Raw genomic sequence first — 18,262 nt, 5'->3', positions numbered from 1 at the left:
CATTGTTTTGTGTGTTGTTGTTTTTTGGGTGGGGAGGGGTTTCTTTGAATTTTCAATGTACACAACTATGTTGCTAATAAAGGTCATTGTCCTTTGTTCTTTTTGGTATTTATTTCTCGGCTCCAATTGCATTGCCTAGAACCCCCAGTACAATGTTGAAAAGTGGTGAGAGGGGACGTTCTTGTTTTGTTCTCAGTCTTAGCAGAATTGACTTCAATCTCTCAGTCAAGTGTCATGTTGTTGTATTTTTCCTGTTGCCTTTAGTGAGAATGCCACTGTCCTTACCATGGTTTATGTAAGACCGTGTCTTCACCCCTGCTTGTATCTCTGGCCTTTCTGCCACACCTGTCAGTTCCAGAGGTGCTGGATTTGTACTGTTCACGAATGTTCTACACTGACCCTAACCTTCAAGGCCCTATCAAAATGTTTTTTCTGCTCTAACACCCCACTGTCCAGCTAGCTAACTGGGACTTATCTTTCAGGACCCAATCATCGCTTCCTAAGTGTGTAGGGTGAGTGTGTGTGTCGGGCTTCCTGTGGGGGCCAGAGCATGTGTTTGTGGGGGTAGGATTAAACCTCCCTGCTGTATGCTTCCATTGCACTCAGCAGTCCATCCCAGCACTGGCAGAGATCTGGCACGAAACAGCCCTTCAATAAGACTACTGGTCTGGATTAAATAGAATGGTATGAGGTGAACAGAGAGAAGCGGCTTATTTTACAGAACAAAACACGGAGGACTGAAAAAGCCACGAGAGCTGCTTGAGGTCACGATGCTAATTAGCGGCAAGGCCAACGTGAAGACCAATGGAGTGGTCAGAAGGCCGCCAGGTCTTCCCGCTGTGCTTGCACGGAGGGAACCTGCTGCTGTCCTGTCGCGGCAAAAGGAGACTTTTCTACTCAAGCCTCTGAGCAAGCCGGGGCCCTGGGTAGTGCAGCTCGCCGCCAAAGCCCCGGAACATGCAGGGTCGGTGGCAGGCTCCAGCAAATGTTGCCTAGATCCAAAGGGAGCAACTACAAACTCCAGCGTACAGGCTGGTAGGGAAGGCTGTTTTAACACTAGATTGCCCAAGGAAGCTATTTTGACTGTTTTTTAATTTCAATTAGAAAAACAATTATGTATATAAGGACACAATGTCTTAGAATTTTGTGAGTTTTTTTTACAACATATGAATGTGTTTATTAATAATTGTAGTTACCTCCCCCTCCTTCATTTCCGGTATATATATATGTGTTATACCTATATTGCCCAAAAGCAGTCATTTTGACTGCTGGGGGGGGGGGGGGATTATGACTCTTATTATTGAATTGAGTAAATTTCTTATATGACCAGGTCGGCCCTGTATTGAAATAACAGTTTTCTTTTTTTTTTCGATTACCGTCACATGATAACATACAAGTACATGATAAATTGTCGATACTTGATAAGTTGCAGTTGCTCAATTAGCTAAACTAGTACTTGTTATTCGAATCTTTCTGCAGTGATACTTGTTCTAATAAGTTGTTTATTGTATTTCTTTTGCGCCCTAAATTCATGAAAGAAATGTCGAATAGAAGTGAGTTATTGGAAAAGCTAAGGAACATAAGTGAAGAGTGCTCCAATATTATTCTTTCACGATGCAGTCATTTTGACTGCTTTTGGGCGATATAGGTATATACTAAATTTCAGTCTTTCTAGTGTTAAGGATGCCCTCGCCTTACTCCGGAAACGCTTCTCCCTGGCGGCATGCAGGCTTCAGTTGCCTGGACACTGGGGGGGCTAAACCAGGAGGCAAAGGGAGGCGCCCCAAAGAGCCAGGGGGCGGCGAGTGGCCCGCCCCTTCCTCGCCAAGGTCTGGAGCCCGGCCCTGGGCCCCTTCCCTTCTTCTGCGCCGGCTCCCTGGGCGCCGCAGGATCCCGGAGGGTCAGGAGCCCCAGCCCCTGCGGCGCGAGCGCGCGTGCGCCCCTATCGGTCGGTTGCGAGGGGCGATCTGCGCTCTCCCCGCCCCGAGCCCCGGCCGGTGGGGACGTCCCTGCGGAAGCCCAGGTGCCCGGGCGGTGCGGGCGGAGGGAGCGACGCTGACCCGCGTCCACCGAGCGCCCGTCGCTCCCCCAGCTCGGCCAGGTCCGTGGGGTCCTGCCGTGCACACAGGTAGCCCTCCCGTAGCGACTGGCCCCTGGACTCGGCGAAAGGCTGTGCTTCCGTCCGGAAGCCTGTGCGCGGCCACACTTCCTCCTCCCGGACCCGGGAGCCGAGGGCGCTGGCGCCTTTCCGTCCGCCCCACTGCGGGTCCGAGGCCCGGGCGCGGGGTGGGCTGCGCTGTGGACTCGCCACCGCCTGGACGCCCGAGCCCCCCCAGCGCGGGTGTCCGCCTCCCTCCCGGCCTCCCTCCCGGGCCTGGGCTGGAGGTGGGGGTGGGGGTGGGGGTGGGGTGGGGTGAGCGCTGGGGAGCGCAGCCAAAGGGGGAGGAACCCAGGGGAAACTTCGGGGAGCACAGTTTAGCAGGAGCCCCAGAGTCCCTGAGCTGCTGGCTGGTCCCTCATCATTGGTGTGTCCCCCATGACTTGGCACGTGGGGCTTGTCTGTTAGGACTGGGAAAATCAGCGAAGAGTGACATTGGACTGAAGTTTGACTGTGGGCCAGGATTGAAGCCTGTATCTACATTAACTCCCATACTTCTGTCTGCACTGCTACCGCACGAAGTAGGTGCGGTTATACCCACTGTGCAGTTGGGGAAACTGCCTTGAAAGGGGAGGAGCTGGCATCCGCTCGCAGGGTGAGACCACCAACCCCGGCCCTCGCCTCCCACCACCGAGAGGGAAGGGGGACCTTGGAGCTCTGCCAGGTGCCTGCACTTGCAAAGGTCCCACGAGCAGCCCCTCAGGCCCCACTCAAGGGCGGCTTCAGACCAGCAAACTCCCATCCCACCCTTGACCCCTTTTTACATCAGAGACATCCTACCCCCCACCCCCTCGGACTCCAGGTGCTTTCTGCTTCTCATCAGAGCATTTTCACCTGGCTTTTTGAAAAATGGAAGAAGTCCAGTGGTGACCCCTTAGGCTGCCGAATGAAAAACCCACAGAAGTAAAACAAATTAAAGCAGCTATAGAGTAAAGTTGTATAAAAGTGGCAAGGGCAGACCCCTGGCACGGAAGATACACTTTGCAGAATGTACTCGAAGTAATTGCACACATGGTTGCAACTAGTCAGGGACACAGGATGCGGTTAGTATATAAAATCAAAGAAGAGGCAGGGAGAGAGAGGAGGAGGCCCCGTGACTCCCAGTTCATTTTGAGGCTTGTTCCCGTGGAAAGTCCTTGGTGAGGCATTAAGTGCTTCTGTCTCTTTGCAGATGGCTACCCTCCCTAAGAAGGAGTCCAGGGCACCTAACACCTGTCTGGGCCTGGACACTAACTATGGGGATGGCTTGGAAAGAGAACACTCCAGAAAGCCAGACCACAAGCGGCCAGAGCACTATGGCGTGGGTGATCCTACCACCCCGTTCTCCTCTGACGGCTCCCACCTGTCCTCCAGAGGAAGAATCAGTAAATGGTTCTGGGACTTGGCTGAGGAGGGCTACAGGACCTACCACATGGATGAGTATGATGAGGACAAGAACCCCAATGTGAGTGAGCCCTCCTTCCCACTGGACTGCAGGGTGGGGATACCCTACCTTGACCCACAGGGCAGCATCTAGCTTGCTCTTGCCAGGTTAGACTTATGGTCCTCTGACCTCCAAGAGGGCTTCTGATATAGAACACATAGAGAGAATAGAATAACGAACCCCCAAATATCCATCACACAGCTTCAACAATTATCAACTTATTGCCAATTCTGTTTCATCTATATACTCATTTATCCCACCCTCAGATTATTTTGAATCAAATACCAGTAGTGTCTCGTTTTATCTGTAAAATTTACAGTACACTTCTCTAAAAGATAAGGATAGAAAAACCATAACTGCAGTACCACTTACACCTACAAAACCCCCCAAAAGATTGGGGAGACATGTTTTATTTAAAATTCTGCAAGAATTGGGGAGCACAAACAATATATTTCACTGGTACTCTGAAGAAGGGTGTAGAAAGGCCTCAGTTTATTACCTGGGTTAGAAAATGGCCCAGTTAGGCCCAGCCGGCATGGCTCAGTGGTTGAGCGTCGACCCATGAACCAGGAGGTCACAGTTGATTCCTAGTTGGGCCATATGCCCAGGTTGCGGGCTCGATCCCCATTGTGGGGCGTGCAGGAGGCAGCCGATCAATGATTCTCTCTTATCATTGATATTTCAATCTCCCTCTTCCTCTCTGAAATCAATCAATAAATCAATCTTCATATATATATATGAAGAAAATGACCCAGTTGTAATTAAGGGGAGCTTGATTTGTGAGGGAGGAATTTGAGAACCATGGAATGCTCTAATGTGGATTCTGACCCACAGACCGTCAACTATTTGCCTTGAGAGCTGGGGCAGAACTAGGGTTTGGGCCACAGCTGTGTCACTGTGGGGTGTGTATTCGTGAGCTAATTACTTAACCTCTTTGAGCTTTAGTTCATCTCTAAAATGAGATAATGATACCTGTTCCATAGAAGAGTCCCAATGAAATGAGAGCAGGTGTGCAAAGTTATCAGCACAGTGTTTGCACATGGAGCATTCAGGAAATGGTAGCTGCTGTTATTATGAATGTTATTTGTCCTGGTTGTTGTAAGTTATTCCCAGTAATACTTTCAGAGCTGTCGCAAATAACCTTTAATTATCTTTGTTTGTTGAGCATCTTTCAGATACTGGGCACTGTCCTAGATGCTGAGGGCATAGCAGTGAACAAAAATAAAGTTTCTGCCTTCATGGAGTTTATAGTCTGGGGGCGGGGGGGTGGGGGTGGGACAGATAGTAAACAGTTCTATATATTGAATCAAGTCAAACGGGTGGTTGGAAGGGTGGGATTGCAGAGAGCTCCGCTGTGCTGCTTCCTTGACCTTCCATTGGCCCCCCTCTGCCATGTTCACCCTGCCTCTGTGCCTCTCCTCTCCAGGGCATCATCAACTTGGGCACCAGTGAGAACAAGCTCTGTTTTGACCTTCTGTCCAGTCGGGTGAGTCCCGGCGCACATCTGGGCGGCATCACCAGCTCTGAAGGCCTGGTTCCTCTTGGACTCCCTAGATGCTTCTCTCACCAGAGCCTGCAGCTTACCTCAGTGGCCTTGGCCGGGGAGTCAGGAGTCCAGATTCTAGATCTGCCTCAGGGACAACTTTCTATGTGGTCTTGGGCGAGTCACTTTGCCTACTTTGATACTGCTTCTTTTTCTCTTCACGTCCTGCCCCTCACACAGATCCTCCTGTTGGCTGGGTCCCTGCTCTCAGGGAAAACACTCAGTGAGGGTGGGGGGGTGTCGTTAGTAATGATCAGCTGGCTCTGGGGTTGGGCGTGGTGCTGATTTGTAGCTTTTGCCGATTCCCATACTGTCAATACTCCCACCAGGACCGGTTTCTAGCTACTGATATGACACTATTGTACACAAAATTGGGAAGAGAAGTGCAGTGGCACTCAAATACAGGATGGAGCAAAAAGTAGGTTTACACTTGTGAGTACACAAAACAAGAGTTTATTCTTGTATTATTAATTATTAATTTTTGTATTATTTTCCATATGAACAACTGTAAATCTTCTTTTGTCCCACCCTGTATAGTATTTTCTCTTCTAGACACACAGATAGAAATAACCTCAAGAGCACAGAAGGTAGTAAAATGTAGTAACATAATCAAGAACAATATCGTTTGCGTATTTACTACCTTTGTTTTTAATGTAATTCACTTATATAATTTGTATAATTTAATTTTTGAAATGACTGTCTATTAACACAGCTTGAGCTGGTGCCAGCCATCTCTAGCAAACCACTGGAAATGCCTGTTAAATGTCTCCCAAGGCCTAGCAGTCAGACTTGGGATTGTAGAAAGAGTGATGCTTAACTCAAAGGGACATGTGTCCAAAGGTGACAAATTCACATTCCAAGGGGAGAGGGGTGTAGTGCAGGCAGTGGGCTTGAAAGGCATGCTCTACCTAAAGCCAGCTCCCCACACACCAAGGTTGCCCAGCACCATCCAAAGAAATAAAATTTGAGCCACATATATAATTTTAAACTTTCTATTAAGTGAAAAGAAATGGGTAAAATTCATTTTAATAATATACTTTATTTATCCTTATATATTTAAAATATGACCATTTCAACACATAATCAATGAGGCATTTTATGTACTTTTTTCAGATCAAGTCTTCAATATCCAGTTTTTCTCAATTCAGACTAGCCCCATTCCAAGTACTCAATAGCCACATGTGTCTAGCAACTTCCATATTGGGCAGCGCAGCTCTAAGGGATGAAGGAGAAAGGGGAAGGCTCGAGTCGTATACGAGTGGCTGCCTGCCTTTCTTCTTGTCCCACTGCCCACGGGCCCGGCCTTTCCTTGACATTATGTGTGTGTGATGCCCTGGGTGTCACTACCCCAGCACCTGGTCAGGGTCAGGATGGTCTAAAAATGACCACATTTTCCAACGTGTGAGGTTGAACTGAGCCTGCAGGACGACAGTGGCCTGACTCCCTCCAAAGTTGGCATCATGACCCAATTCCAGGACTTCTTCTTTCACCCCAGGGAGGAGCTGGGTAGCACGGACTCCCATCATGGCCTCTGCAAACCCACCCCTCTGGGTTTTTTCAGGTGTCAGTGTTGAATAAAGAGCTCTCGACTGGAAGGCAAACATTCTAAGATTCTCAGCTCTGACACTTGCTAGCTCCGTGACTTGGCTGAGGCACCTGACTTTTTTAGCCTCTGTTTCCTCATTAGCACATTGGGCCTGAGAATGCTGGCTCCTTGAGCCCCTCTCACAGCTTCTTTGATGAGGAGACCAAGCCCTTGGCTTGAGAGGCCCTGGTGCTGTGTGATGCAGGTGGTAGTGCCGACCGGCCTTACTGTGAGCACGTGTGACCCTTGGCCCTGCTCTTTCCTCTCTGTCCCCAGCTGAGTCAGAGTGACATGCTGCAGGTGAAGCCGTCTCTGTTGCAGTACCCTGACTGGAGGGGACATCTGTTGTAAGTAGTTGCAGAGGCCAGTGGCTCTCCACCCCAGGGCAGTTTTGCTTCCCAGGGGACTCCTGGCAATGTCTGCAGACATTTGTGGTTGTCATAACTGGGAAGTGAGTGCTACTGGCTATTGGGTAGAGGCAAGGGTTGTTGCTAAACCTCCTACAATGCCCAGGATAGTTCCCAGAACAAAGAATCATCTGGCCCCAAATGTCAATAGTGGCAGGTGGAGAAAGCCTGCCTTAGGCCGAGGGCTACTTAGTCCCGGAGACCTGGCGGGTGATCATGGGGTCTCCTAGAGCATTTGCAGGGGCCTGGTGCCTCCTGCCAGTCCCACCCCAGCTCAGGAGCTCCCTAGCTTGGTTTCTCTGGCTCTGAGGCATGGGGAGGGCCTTCATATGAGGGGTCCTTAACCCCACTTTCTCAGTAGCTTTAGAGGAGCCAGAATCAGTTGAAGGGGAGTAGGGTGGGAGATGGTAAATGATACTAGTAAGAGTTTGTACTTATTGAGCATTTACTAGGGGCCAGATGCTGTCCTGGGCATAGTGATTTAGCAGGACTTGATTCCAAGAGTGATTCCAAAGCACATGTTCTGACAGTAATTAGGATGGTGGGCCCAGACCACTGGCCTTGAGTGTGGACTCTGCCAAGTGACCTAATTTTGTCAAATCTCAGTTTCTTTGTCTATAAAATGAGAATAATGATAATAATAGTTACATCATAAGGTTGTTGCAAAATTTAATTAATAAAATTCTCCAAATAACACCTGCATAAGGTAAATGCTCAATAAATATTAGCAATAATAACTATGATAATAGTCATTTTTATAACAATATTATTATTATTATTATTACCTAGATCTACATAGAGTGTTACTTATGATGTCCCTGAGATGTGCTGATTCGGTGGGGTTGGCTGTCCTAGAACTACTGAGAATGAAAGTTTCGATGCCTGTGGATAGTGTTGGGGTGGAAGGGGAGAGGTGGGTGGAGATATTTACTGTTCACATTCTCTTGTGGGAAACATTGCTGGGTAATGGCCATTGCCTGAAGATTCGCCAGAGGAGCTTTGGGATGGACTGTGGGTTGAAGGCCCTTTGACAAGCACTGCCCCTCTGTCTGTCGTACCTGCAGCCTCCGGGAGGAAGTGGCCAGGTTCCTGTCTTTCTACTGCAGGAGCCCTGCACCCCTTAAACCGGAGAATGTGAGTAGCCCTCCTCCTCCCCTCTTTCCTGCTCTTCTGTCCCTCCCCCAGCTTTTGGCTGGCCAGGGATAAGGGTTGGGGGGTGGGGGGTGGGATTGCCTTTCACTTTGTTTTGATTTATTTCCAAGAGGAATTAAGAACACCTCGCTTCGCCCCTCCCTTAGAGTTTGGGTATGCTTTCTGCCCCAGTTTGTCCTGTTGAAACCAACAACCAATGGGTCCAGGCTGCCTGTCACTACTTGAGCCAATTAAGCAGAGACAGGGTAGAATCATATAGGTTGACTCCCATGTCCTGGGGCATACAGCTCTCAGCCAGGGTAGAAGTGCTCTCTCTAGTCAGAATGGAACAATCACAGTTATCAGAGCAGGATTAATATTTCTTATAATTATATCTAGTCCCCACTATTCTATTTCTGCCCCTAACACTGTGGCCCCTCTTTGCCTCCACACCTTTGGACAAGACTCCGAGTGGGCAGCTCCCTCTTCCTTGCTCAGTTGACTTAGAGCAGTGTCCCCACAAATAAGCCACAGGAATGAACTGGGCCATTAGTCAGGAGAGGCCTTCAGAGTCCTGAAAGGCACCGAGTTGCAACCTGGCTCTCCCGCTGCGCTGTGCAGGGACAGAGGCTGCAGGTCCTGGATCCCTCCTAAAATAGACTCACTTTTGTCCCATGGATGTGTCACCCCCAGGTGGTTGTCCTGAACGGCTGTGCCTCTCTTTTCTCTGCCCTGGCCACGGTGCTGTGTGAGGTCGGGGGTAAGTGGACTATGGCCCGCTTTGCACTGGGAGCTGCCCTGTGCCTGCAGTGTCCAGCTGCCTGTCCTCGAGGGCTGCATCAGAATGCTTTTGGCCATAATAGACTACTAGCCTACAGGGGGCTGAAATAAGTCGCTTGGCATGAGCTACCTAGTCATACTGAGAACACATGGACTGTAGTCATGGTCAGGAGTTACTGGTTGCCAGGAACTGAGGCCCACCCATGCTGTCATAATCAGTAATGATAACATTACTAACATTTCCTGCCCATTCTAGGACAATCACGAATCAGGTCAGTGGAACACTATCTCTCACTGGGATATGCAGTCTCCTCCGCCCCTTTTAATGCAGGCCTTTCTCTGGACCTTCCTGGGTCTTGTATGGCCCAGTGGTGCTGGTCCAGCTGCCACTCCACGTGGCCTTTCCATTCAAGTTCACATCCTCACAGGTGTCTGTGCTTCTCAGAGCAAAGTCTTGAGGGAGAAGATGTGGTGGGTTTCTGACCAGCCAGTGGATTGACTGCCTCGGGTCATTAGTCTAGCTCTGGTCCAATCCCTGTGGCTGGGGAAAGGAATGCTTAGGACAAAGGCTGCCCTTTTTAGCGGTGAGCAGAGTGGACTGGGCTAGTGGAAGTTTGGAAAGGGAGAGTAGCTTGACCTCTGTGTTTTCTTCAGAAGTGGAGCAATGCCTTTACCTCTCTGTTAGAGCAGAGCTTACAGTCATCTCATCAACCCCCACCCACAGCTGGAGTCTCTGCGTGACATCCCTCCCCAAATGCTCTCAGCCTTTGTGTGAATGCCCCCACGGGTGGAGAGCCCGTCCTCCTGAAGCAGCATATCATATCTCTGGGCAGTTCTATATGTCGTCAGGTTTTTCCACTTGCTGAGCCCAGATCATCACCCTGCAGCGTCAACTCCTGGGTCCAAGTCTCCTAAGACTGACCGCCCCCCCCCCCCCCGCCCCATGCTGAGTGCCTCAGTGGGATCCTCTAAGCTTTAGTTTCCCCATTGGTAAAGTTAGGGGACAATAGTACTTACTTCACAGAGTGACTATGAGGATCTAAGGAGATGCAATGCAAGTAAATGTTTAGCACACTTCCCAGCACATAGTAAGTGCTCAATAAATATTAGCTCCTGATTTTTAGATGAGGAACTGATCTCAGTGGAGCCCAGCTCTAGAAAGTGTTTTGGGAGTTGAGTGAGGGAGCTCGCCCCGAATGTTCTCCAAGATCATTGCAGGCTTAGAGAGGCTGGGGTGAATGGACAGGGGGTCCATGAGCTCCAGCCAGAGGGTGACGAGCCCTGGCCCACTCCTGCCCCCAGAGGCTTTCCTGATCCCTGCCCCTTACTATGGAGCCATCACACAGCACGTCTATCTCTATGGCAACGTCCAACTGGTCTGTGTCTATCTGGACAGTGAGGTAAGAGTTCCTGGAACCCTAGGTAGGGGTTCCTGCAGGCCAAGGCTTTCCTGCATATGAATCTGAGGGTGGACATGGGAGAAAGTCCAGGCTGAGGGCTCAGGGGCTATGGCTGAAAGGGGAGTAGAGGCTCCTGTTGCCCATGGCCAGTGCCTAGGTTCCCCGGGGCCCCCCATTCTCCCAGCTCTGAGATCCCTGGGATTGATGTAGAGGCCAAGGGAAACCCCAGGGGACCACATAAAGATGGTGGGGTGAGGATGAGGCAGAGCAGACCTCAACATGGAAGTCCTTAGACACCAATCTGAGGACCTTTGGGCCTCTCCCTGAAACCTAGTAGTGATGAGGATGTCCCTGATGTGGCGGTGGGGTGGGGGCGGGTGGCAGTGAGAGGGGAGTGACCCCACCTGCATTTTTCCGGAGACTATTCTAAGGAGGCTGGAGATGACGGGCAGGAGAGGCCCCCGGAGTTCATGGGTTTGAGGAGGGGGTCACTGAGTTTGGCTGTGGATCTTTTTCCAGGTCACTGGGCTGGACACACGCCCCTTCCAGCTCACAGTGGAGAAGCTGGAGGTGGCCCTGCAAGGAGCTAATGCTGAGGTCTGGAGTCAAATCAAACCAAGACTCGGAGTGGGTGGGTCTGAGCCAGGCACAGATCCCGCTTCCTGTGGCTGGTCTACTCCGAGTAGGGGTGGCACTCTGTGATGAGATGGGGGTAGGCACGGAACCATTCTGGGGGCAAAGCAGGAGCCTGCCCATGGAGAGTCTTCCCCCTAGAGCAGGGGTGAGGAAAGGCAGGCCCGAGGGCCGTCTAAGGCCCGTGAAATCATTTGGTCTGGCCCTGCTAAGGCATTAGGGGTGAGTTAATGAAATGTTTGACCAAATACAGCAGGCTAATTTTTAAGTTGATAATTTTGTGTGGCCTGCGAATGATGTTATCAATATCCAAATGGCCCTTGGCAGTAAAAAGTTTCCTCACCCCCGCCCCGGAGGAAGACTGAGACCTCAGTGCACAAATCATCAACCAGGGAACTTGATTAAAAATATTACCCCACGTCGCCTGATTCCAGTTCAGCAGGTCAGTCGGAAGCTCAGCAGCCTCCCTGGCCATTCGAGGAGGTGGTCCTCCCTCTGTGGGGGATCTGAGGCCTCCTGGAGAGAGGCAGAGAGCTGGGATCCTCCAGCGGTTCCTTCTCAGTCCACTTTTCAACCATCTGTCAACTTAGCCTTTTTTACTGTAGTAGTGAAAGCTGTCCGTGCCCACTGAGGGAATTTTAAAAGTGCAACCCCCTCCCACCATTCTACCAACAAAGGCAACCCCTGCTGGCCGTGTGGGCATATTTCCCTCTAGGCCAGTGGTTCTCAACCTGTGGGTCGCGACCCCTTTGGCGGTCGAACGACCCTTTCACAGGGGTCGCCTAAGACCATCCTGCATATCAGATACTTACATTACGATTCATAACAGTAGCAACATTACAGTTATGAAGTAGCAACAGAAACAATTTCATGGTTGGGTCACAACATGAGGAACTGTATTTAAAGGGCCAGAAGGTTGAGAACCACTGCTCTAGGCTGTGTTCTCTGCATATTTTCTTTCATAGCGGACCCGATGCTGCAGATGTAGTTCTCTGCCCTTGTTGGCTTCCTGTTGGGTGGTGAACACGGTCCCATCACATTTCCCTGGGGGCCTGCCCAGCCACCAGCCCCGCCCCGGGGGTCCCTGTGGCTCTGGCCTTTGGGAGGAACTGATGGTGTCCTGCCCCCTGGTGGTTTCAGGGTGTGAAGGTCAAAGGCCTCATCCTCATCAACCCCCAGAACCCTCTGGGTGACATCTACTCCCCGGGAGAGCTGCGGGAGTACCTGGAGTTTGCCAAGAGGTGAGGCACCCCACACGCACCCTACAAAGCATCTGGCACATGAGGGTCCTGGCGAAGGCTTTGGGGCAGGTCCTTTACAAACTCTTTTCTCCGCTGTGGCTCCCACCTGCTTTGGCTTTCCTGGTAGTGGGATGCTAGTTCTTTCTCTCCCGCTTTGTAACAACTATCATTTACTACAGACTCTTGGGGCCAGACACCCTGCTAAGCACTTCCCGTACCCATCTCACCCAGTCCTCCCAACAACCCTGTTAGGTACAGATACTGTTATTACCCTGTTTACTGAGTCTATGGGGGTGGGGGAGTCGGTCTGAATCTAGGTCTGTTTGTATTTAACTGTCTTGCACTTAACTGTGCCCTTCCTCCGTGGGGGTGCCCGAGGGCTCCGCCTCTGCCCCACAGGGCTTCAAAAGCCCCATGTCATCTGCTTTGTGTATGTGGCTTCCTGTGTGTTTGAAAAATAGAGGATGAAACTAGTTTGGGAACCCTGGGCTGGATCCGTCCCTCTGGATTTCTGGGTCACTGCCACTCTGCACTGGGGGATGCATTGAATCCATAAACCAAGCTCTTTCTCCGTTGCCTCTCCCCCCCACCTCTGGCCCCAGGCATGAGCTACACGTGGTGGTGGATGAGGTCTACATGCTGTCCGTGTTCGAGGAGTCACTTGGTTACCACAGTGTCCTGAGCCTGGAAAGGTGAGGCTGCCATAGCAGAGCTGACTCTGCTCTCCCCATGTCCCCCATCCCGCCCCCTGCCCTGGCCCCTCTGTGGCTCAGCCCCAGGGCATGGCCTGCCCCTGGTGATTCCTTCTCCATCCATCTGGTCTCATTGTCCTCAGAGCCCTAATGAGAACAGGGGAGGACTGGGCCAGATGGGTGGTTTTCAAATTGTTCTGTGGGGTTTCTGAGAGCTCCAAGGGGGGGCCTTAGGAGTCCTAAGGGAGGGCTGGGTGGTGGAAAATTGGCCTTTGCTGTTTCCTTCATCAGCAAAGTAGCTCCAGATCCATTCATTCATTCATTCATTCATTCATTCAGCAAATACTCTGGAGCCCCTTGCATATGCCATGCACTTCTGGGTATTTGGACTTTTTCATTAAATTTAGTTTAAGCCCAGAATTTGTGGCCAAAATACCTTTGGAAACACTTGGACCAGATCACCTGTAAAGTCTGTAAATCTGCCGTTCAGAAAATCTAACAGTTTCTGGTCTCTGTTCAGACCTTGCTACGTCCCTTCTCTCAGCCCGTTCTCCCACAGCTCTGCCACGTGCATGGAGGATGGGCTTCAGGTATGGATTAGGAAAGTGAGACACAGGAAAAGCGAGGCGCTGGGGATGCAACAGCGAACAAGAGAGACATGGGCCCTTTCTATGTAGAACTTTTATTTCTAGCCAGAAAACAACATTTCAGCAGCTAAATACACGGCTAGTCATTTGATTAAGTGCTAAAATGGAGAAGCCTGGCAGTCCCGGGAGGATCGCCCGGGCTACCCACTTGGCCAGGTCTACTGGGAGGTGGTCAGAGGAGGTCTGTTTGAGGAAGTGACGCTTGAGCTATGCCCTAGATTAGGTGTTGGCAAGCACTTTGTGATCAAATGGCTATTTCAGGCTTTACAGGCCATGTGGTTACTCATTCAACTCTGCCATTAAGGTGCCACAGCAGCGTAGACGGTACATCCATGAAAGAGTGCGGCTCTTTTCCCAATAACACTATTTGTGAAAACAGGCAGCAGGCCGGAGGTGGCCTGCAGGCTGTAGTTTGCTGACCCCCACTCTAAAGGATGCGTGGGAGTTGGTGATTCAAGAGACGAAACCAGGGCTGGACCCAGAACCAGATTCATCCATCCATCTCCTTCTGTGTTCAGCCGCACATGTGAGCTCCCGCGGGCGGGTCTGTGTTGCCTCCATCCCCACACTGTGCTCTCTGCAGGCTGCCTGACCCTCAGAGGACCCATGTGATGTGGGCCACCAGCAAGGTGGGTCCCTGGCTGGCCTTGGGGTATCAGGGAGGTGGGAAGGCGGAGAGGTGGGTAGAACCGGCTTTCTCTGTGGAGGGCCGGCTACCGCCTAGGGCAGTGGTTCTCAACCTTCTGGCCCTTTAAATACAGTTCCTCATGTTGTGACCCAACCATAAAATTATTTTCGATGCTACTTCATAACTGTAATGTTGCTACTATTATGAATTGTAATGTAAATATCTGATATGCAGGATGGTCTTAGGTGACCCCTGTGAAAGGGTCGTTTGACCCCCAAAGGGGTCGCGACCCACAGGTTGAGAACCGCTGGCCTAGGCTGTCTTTCTCCTTCAGGACTTCGGGATGTCCGGGCTCCGCTTTGGCACGCTGTACACTGAGAATCGGGACGTGGCCACTGCAGTGGCTTCCCTCTGCCGCTACCATGGCCTCAGTGGCTTGGTCCAGCACCAGGTGGCACAGCTGCTCCAGGACCGTGGTGACTGCCTGGGCCTGGCCACCTGAGAAGGGAGGGAGGGTTGTAGTAGGTCTGGGACTGGCCAGGGATCATGGATGCTTCGTGCATGAGAAGGATTTAGGGTGGTGGTTGAGAGTACTGGCTGGGGGCCCAGGCTGGGTTCATACCCTACTCAGTCACTTCCTGGCTGGGAGGCACAGTCCTTCACCTCCTCGAGCCTCAGTTTCCTTATCTGTAAAACAGGGATCATAATGGTAGCCATCTTGTAGGGCTAAAGTGATTTTTCATTCAGTTAGAATAGTAGCTGGCATATACTAGACCAGTGATTGCGAACCTATGACAGGTGTGTCAGAGGTGACACGCAAACTCATTTTTTTGGTTGATTTTTCTTTGTTAAATGGCATTTAAATATATAAAATAAATATCAAAAATATAAGTCTTTGTTTTACTATGGTTGCAAATATCAAAAAATTTCTATATGTGACACAGCACCAGAGTTAAGTTAGGGTTTTTCAAAATGCTGACACGCTGAGCTCAAAAGGTTCGCCATCACTGTATTAGACACTTGGTCAATGTAAACTCATTATTATTAGCTGTGAGCACTTAGAAAAAAGCAGAAGCTACTATGGAAAAATGTTATAATGGAAGTCTCTCTCTGTCTCTACGGGGGTCTGTTCTGTTCCCAGGCTCAGAGAGTGAGTTTAGGTGGTAAAGGGACCTGTAAGTGTCCCCAGGTATTGAGCCCAACTAGATGTTCTCAATCCATCATCTCCGTTGTCTCTCCCAGAATCCTAGGAGGCAGGTATTCCTGTATTTTCCCCACTATTTTATAGATGAGGAAAATGAGGACCAGATAGTGCACACCTGCTTTAATAGCTAAAATTTTAAAAATAGTGGCAGCATCAGTGTTGGTGAGGACACGGACAGCTGGAATGCTCCTGCAGCGCCGGGGGGAATGTAAGATGGTGCGGCCACTTGGGAAACCAATTGGCAGTTGCTTTTAAAGTTCAATACCAAATGGCCCCGCAATCCCATTCCTAGGTATTTCCCCTCATGGTCACGCCAAAAGCTCTGCGTGAATGTTCATAGCTGCTTTCTTCATCATCTCCCAAACTGGAGACAACCCCAATGCCCTCCGCGGGATAGTGGAGGAGCACACAGTGGCCGTCCACACGGCAGGGCGTTACTCTGCCATAAGACCCACGACAGTGCGGCTTAATCTCAAAGGCAGTAGACTGAGCACAAGAAGCCAGTCTCGAAAGATGACACGACTGTGTGACTCCACTGCTATGACATCCTGGAAAAGTGACAGAGAACAGAGCAGTGTTTGTGGGGAAGGGGATGATGGGACTATAAAGGTAGCACGGGGGCGTTCTTTGGGGTGAGGGAACTGCTCGGTATCCTGTCTGTGGGGGTGGTTATTAAAATCTATATGTGTGTTAAAATTCACGGAATGGAATACAAAAAAAAAAAAAAAAAATGAGGATCAGGGAGGGGAACTTGTCCACACCTTGTCAGAGGCCATGCTGGAGTTGAACCTCAGCTGGTGTGACTGGGAGGCATCACTCAGTGGGGTTCACCTTTTGAATAGGGTCTGTATCTTGAAGGACTCTGTCAGCGGGGCCTGGCATTGTCGGGGCCAAGTGTCCTGATTTAAAGTGCTTTATCCCCAAAACTGAATATTCCCATCTCCCCTAATCAACCAGTTAGAGGAGGGGTTCACCCAGTCTTGGCTGCTGGTGACCTTTTCTTTTCAGCATTTTAGCCTCATGGGACAGAGTGGAGGGTTGATGGGGGATTTACCTTTTGGCTTCTCTTTCACCCAAACAGACTGGATCAACCAGGTGTACCTGCCCGAGAACCATGCCCGGCTCAAGGCTGCTCACGCCTATGTCTCCGGAGAGCTCAGGGCCCTGGGGATCCCCTTCCTGAGCCGGGGCGCAGGCTTCTTCATCTGGGTCGACCTGAGGAAGGTAGTGTAGGTGGGGAGGGGACTTAAGCCTCCCTCCAGCAGGTGAGGAGCGGGGAGGTCTCCTCCACATCCTGAGCCCCTCCACCCTCCCAGTACCTGCCCAAGGCCACCTTTGAGGAGGAAAGGCTGCTGTGGCGTCGCTTTTTGGACAAGAAGGTGCTGCTGTCCTTCGGCAAGGCCTTCGAGTGTAAGGAGCCCGGGTGGTTCCGCCTGGTCTTCTCGGACAAGGCCCACCGGCTTCGCCTGGGTGAGCGGTCTGCCCTTGCAGCCCCCTCCTAACTCTATCCTTCCTGCCTCCTTCTGGCCCCACGTGTGACCCAGCAGCCTCAGCTGTTCCTCCCCGCCCACCCGGCCATCAGTGCTGACGCGGCCCTCACTACCCCTTCCCAGGGATGCAGAGGATCCGGAAGGTGCTCACGGGCACACTCCGGGTGGCAGAAGACCCCCCTTCCTCTCGGACCCAGGAGCCAAGGGGCCAGCACATCTGAGCTGGTCATTGCCTTGTGGCCAGTGCTGCCATTCTGAGGTGTTCAGGGATTCCAAGACTGGTCGTGGCTGAGCCGTTGGCCAGGAAGATAGCCCTGCCCCTGAAGAAGAACTGTTCTTGCCTCGCTCAGTGCCAGTGGAGACCTGGTCCATCCCCTTCCCTCTCTATTAAACAAAACGGAGAAACTAGAGGCCTCTGTGTGAGTAATTTATAGAATGGAGGAGTCGTGACTGCCCCCAGCCCCCTGTGGTCGTGAAAAGAAAACAAACAGCCTGTACCTTCTTTTTAGCAGTCTTTTCATTCTTCCTCTTTTGTTGCCAGGGAAACAACTCAAAGGAATGACACATATAAGAGAGAGTACACCCCCCAAATAAAAAAGAGTGATAATTTCCAAACTATAAGGAGAAAGGACTGCATTCTACACGTTCAAATTGTTCTCCACACACTTAGAACCTGTGGACCTGGGGCCTGGGGCCTGGGGCCCAGGACAGCCTGTTTGGGACCAAGTGAATAGGACCCCATGGTGGGAGTCAGGAGGGGCTTCTCTGACTCTGGGATGCTCTTCCTCCTCCTCCTTCCTAAGAAGGAGCCACCTTCACTGATGATCCCCAACCAGAGTGACCTACCCATGACTGGGGGGCAGGGGTGTGGGGTGTGGGGTGTGGGGCTGGACCCTGAATGGAGGCTGCTGTTGAGACAAGCTGACCAAGGCTGGGCTTTCCACTCTATGAGTGCAAAAAGCCACCCACCCTGTCTCCCGTTCAGAGCCCAAATGAGCTTGTGATTGCCCTTAGAGCTAGGTGCTGAGGACCCTTCCTAGTGCTGACACCCCTGTTTGTTTGTTTATTATTTATATATTTATTTATTTTAATTTATTGAAAAAAATTTTTTTTAGAGAGAGAGGAACACTGATTTGTTGTTCCACTTATTTATGCACCCATTGGTTGCTATTCATTGGTATGTACCCTGATCTGGGACCAAACCCCCAACTGTGGTGTATGGGGACAATGCTCCAACCAATGGAGCTATCAAGCCAGGGCCCGCCACTCCTGTTTGGAAAAGCTTTCCTTGTTCTTCTTT

General features: G+C 50.9%; 1 protein-coding gene across 3 annotated transcripts; it reads left to right on the top strand.

The window, feature by feature from the left end:
• The first annotated feature begins 1,964 nt into the window (after positions 1 to 1,964).
• Positions 1,965 to 17,362, top strand: ACCS (1-aminocyclopropane-1-carboxylate synthase homolog (inactive)). Of its 3 annotated transcripts, none has more exons than XM_036326123.1 (15): positions 1,965 to 2,128; positions 3,330 to 3,602; positions 5,008 to 5,067; positions 6,986 to 7,056; positions 8,181 to 8,250; positions 8,941 to 9,007; positions 10,330 to 10,427; positions 10,947 to 11,024; positions 12,201 to 12,301; positions 12,904 to 12,993; positions 14,224 to 14,269; positions 14,603 to 14,744; positions 16,554 to 16,696; positions 16,789 to 16,942; positions 17,086 to 17,362. In XM_036326123.1, exons 2-15 carry the CDS (start codon positions 3,330 to 3,332, stop codon positions 17,181 to 17,183), a joined length of 1,491 nt encoding a protein of 496 aa, XP_036182016.1. In that variant the 5' UTR covers positions 1,965 to 2,128; the 3' UTR covers positions 17,184 to 17,362. The 3 variants fall into 3 exon arrangements, with proteins under 3 accessions (XP_036182016.1, XP_036182018.1, XP_036182017.1); XM_036326124.1 differs by having other exon boundaries at positions 1,971 to 2,101; XM_036326125.1 differs by lacking the exons at positions 8,941 to 9,007; positions 10,330 to 10,427; positions 10,947 to 11,024.
• Positions 17,363 to 18,262: the final 900 nt, after the last annotated feature.

This window comes from Myotis myotis, unplaced genomic scaffold (assembly GCF_014108235.1).
Source record: "Myotis myotis isolate mMyoMyo1 unplaced genomic scaffold, mMyoMyo1.p scaffold_m19_p_10, whole genome shotgun sequence".
NCBI lineage: Eukaryota > Metazoa > Chordata > Mammalia > Chiroptera > Vespertilionidae > Myotis > Myotis myotis.
Note: the sequence above shows the minus strand (reverse complement) of the source record. Positions and strands in the feature narration are given on the sequence as shown.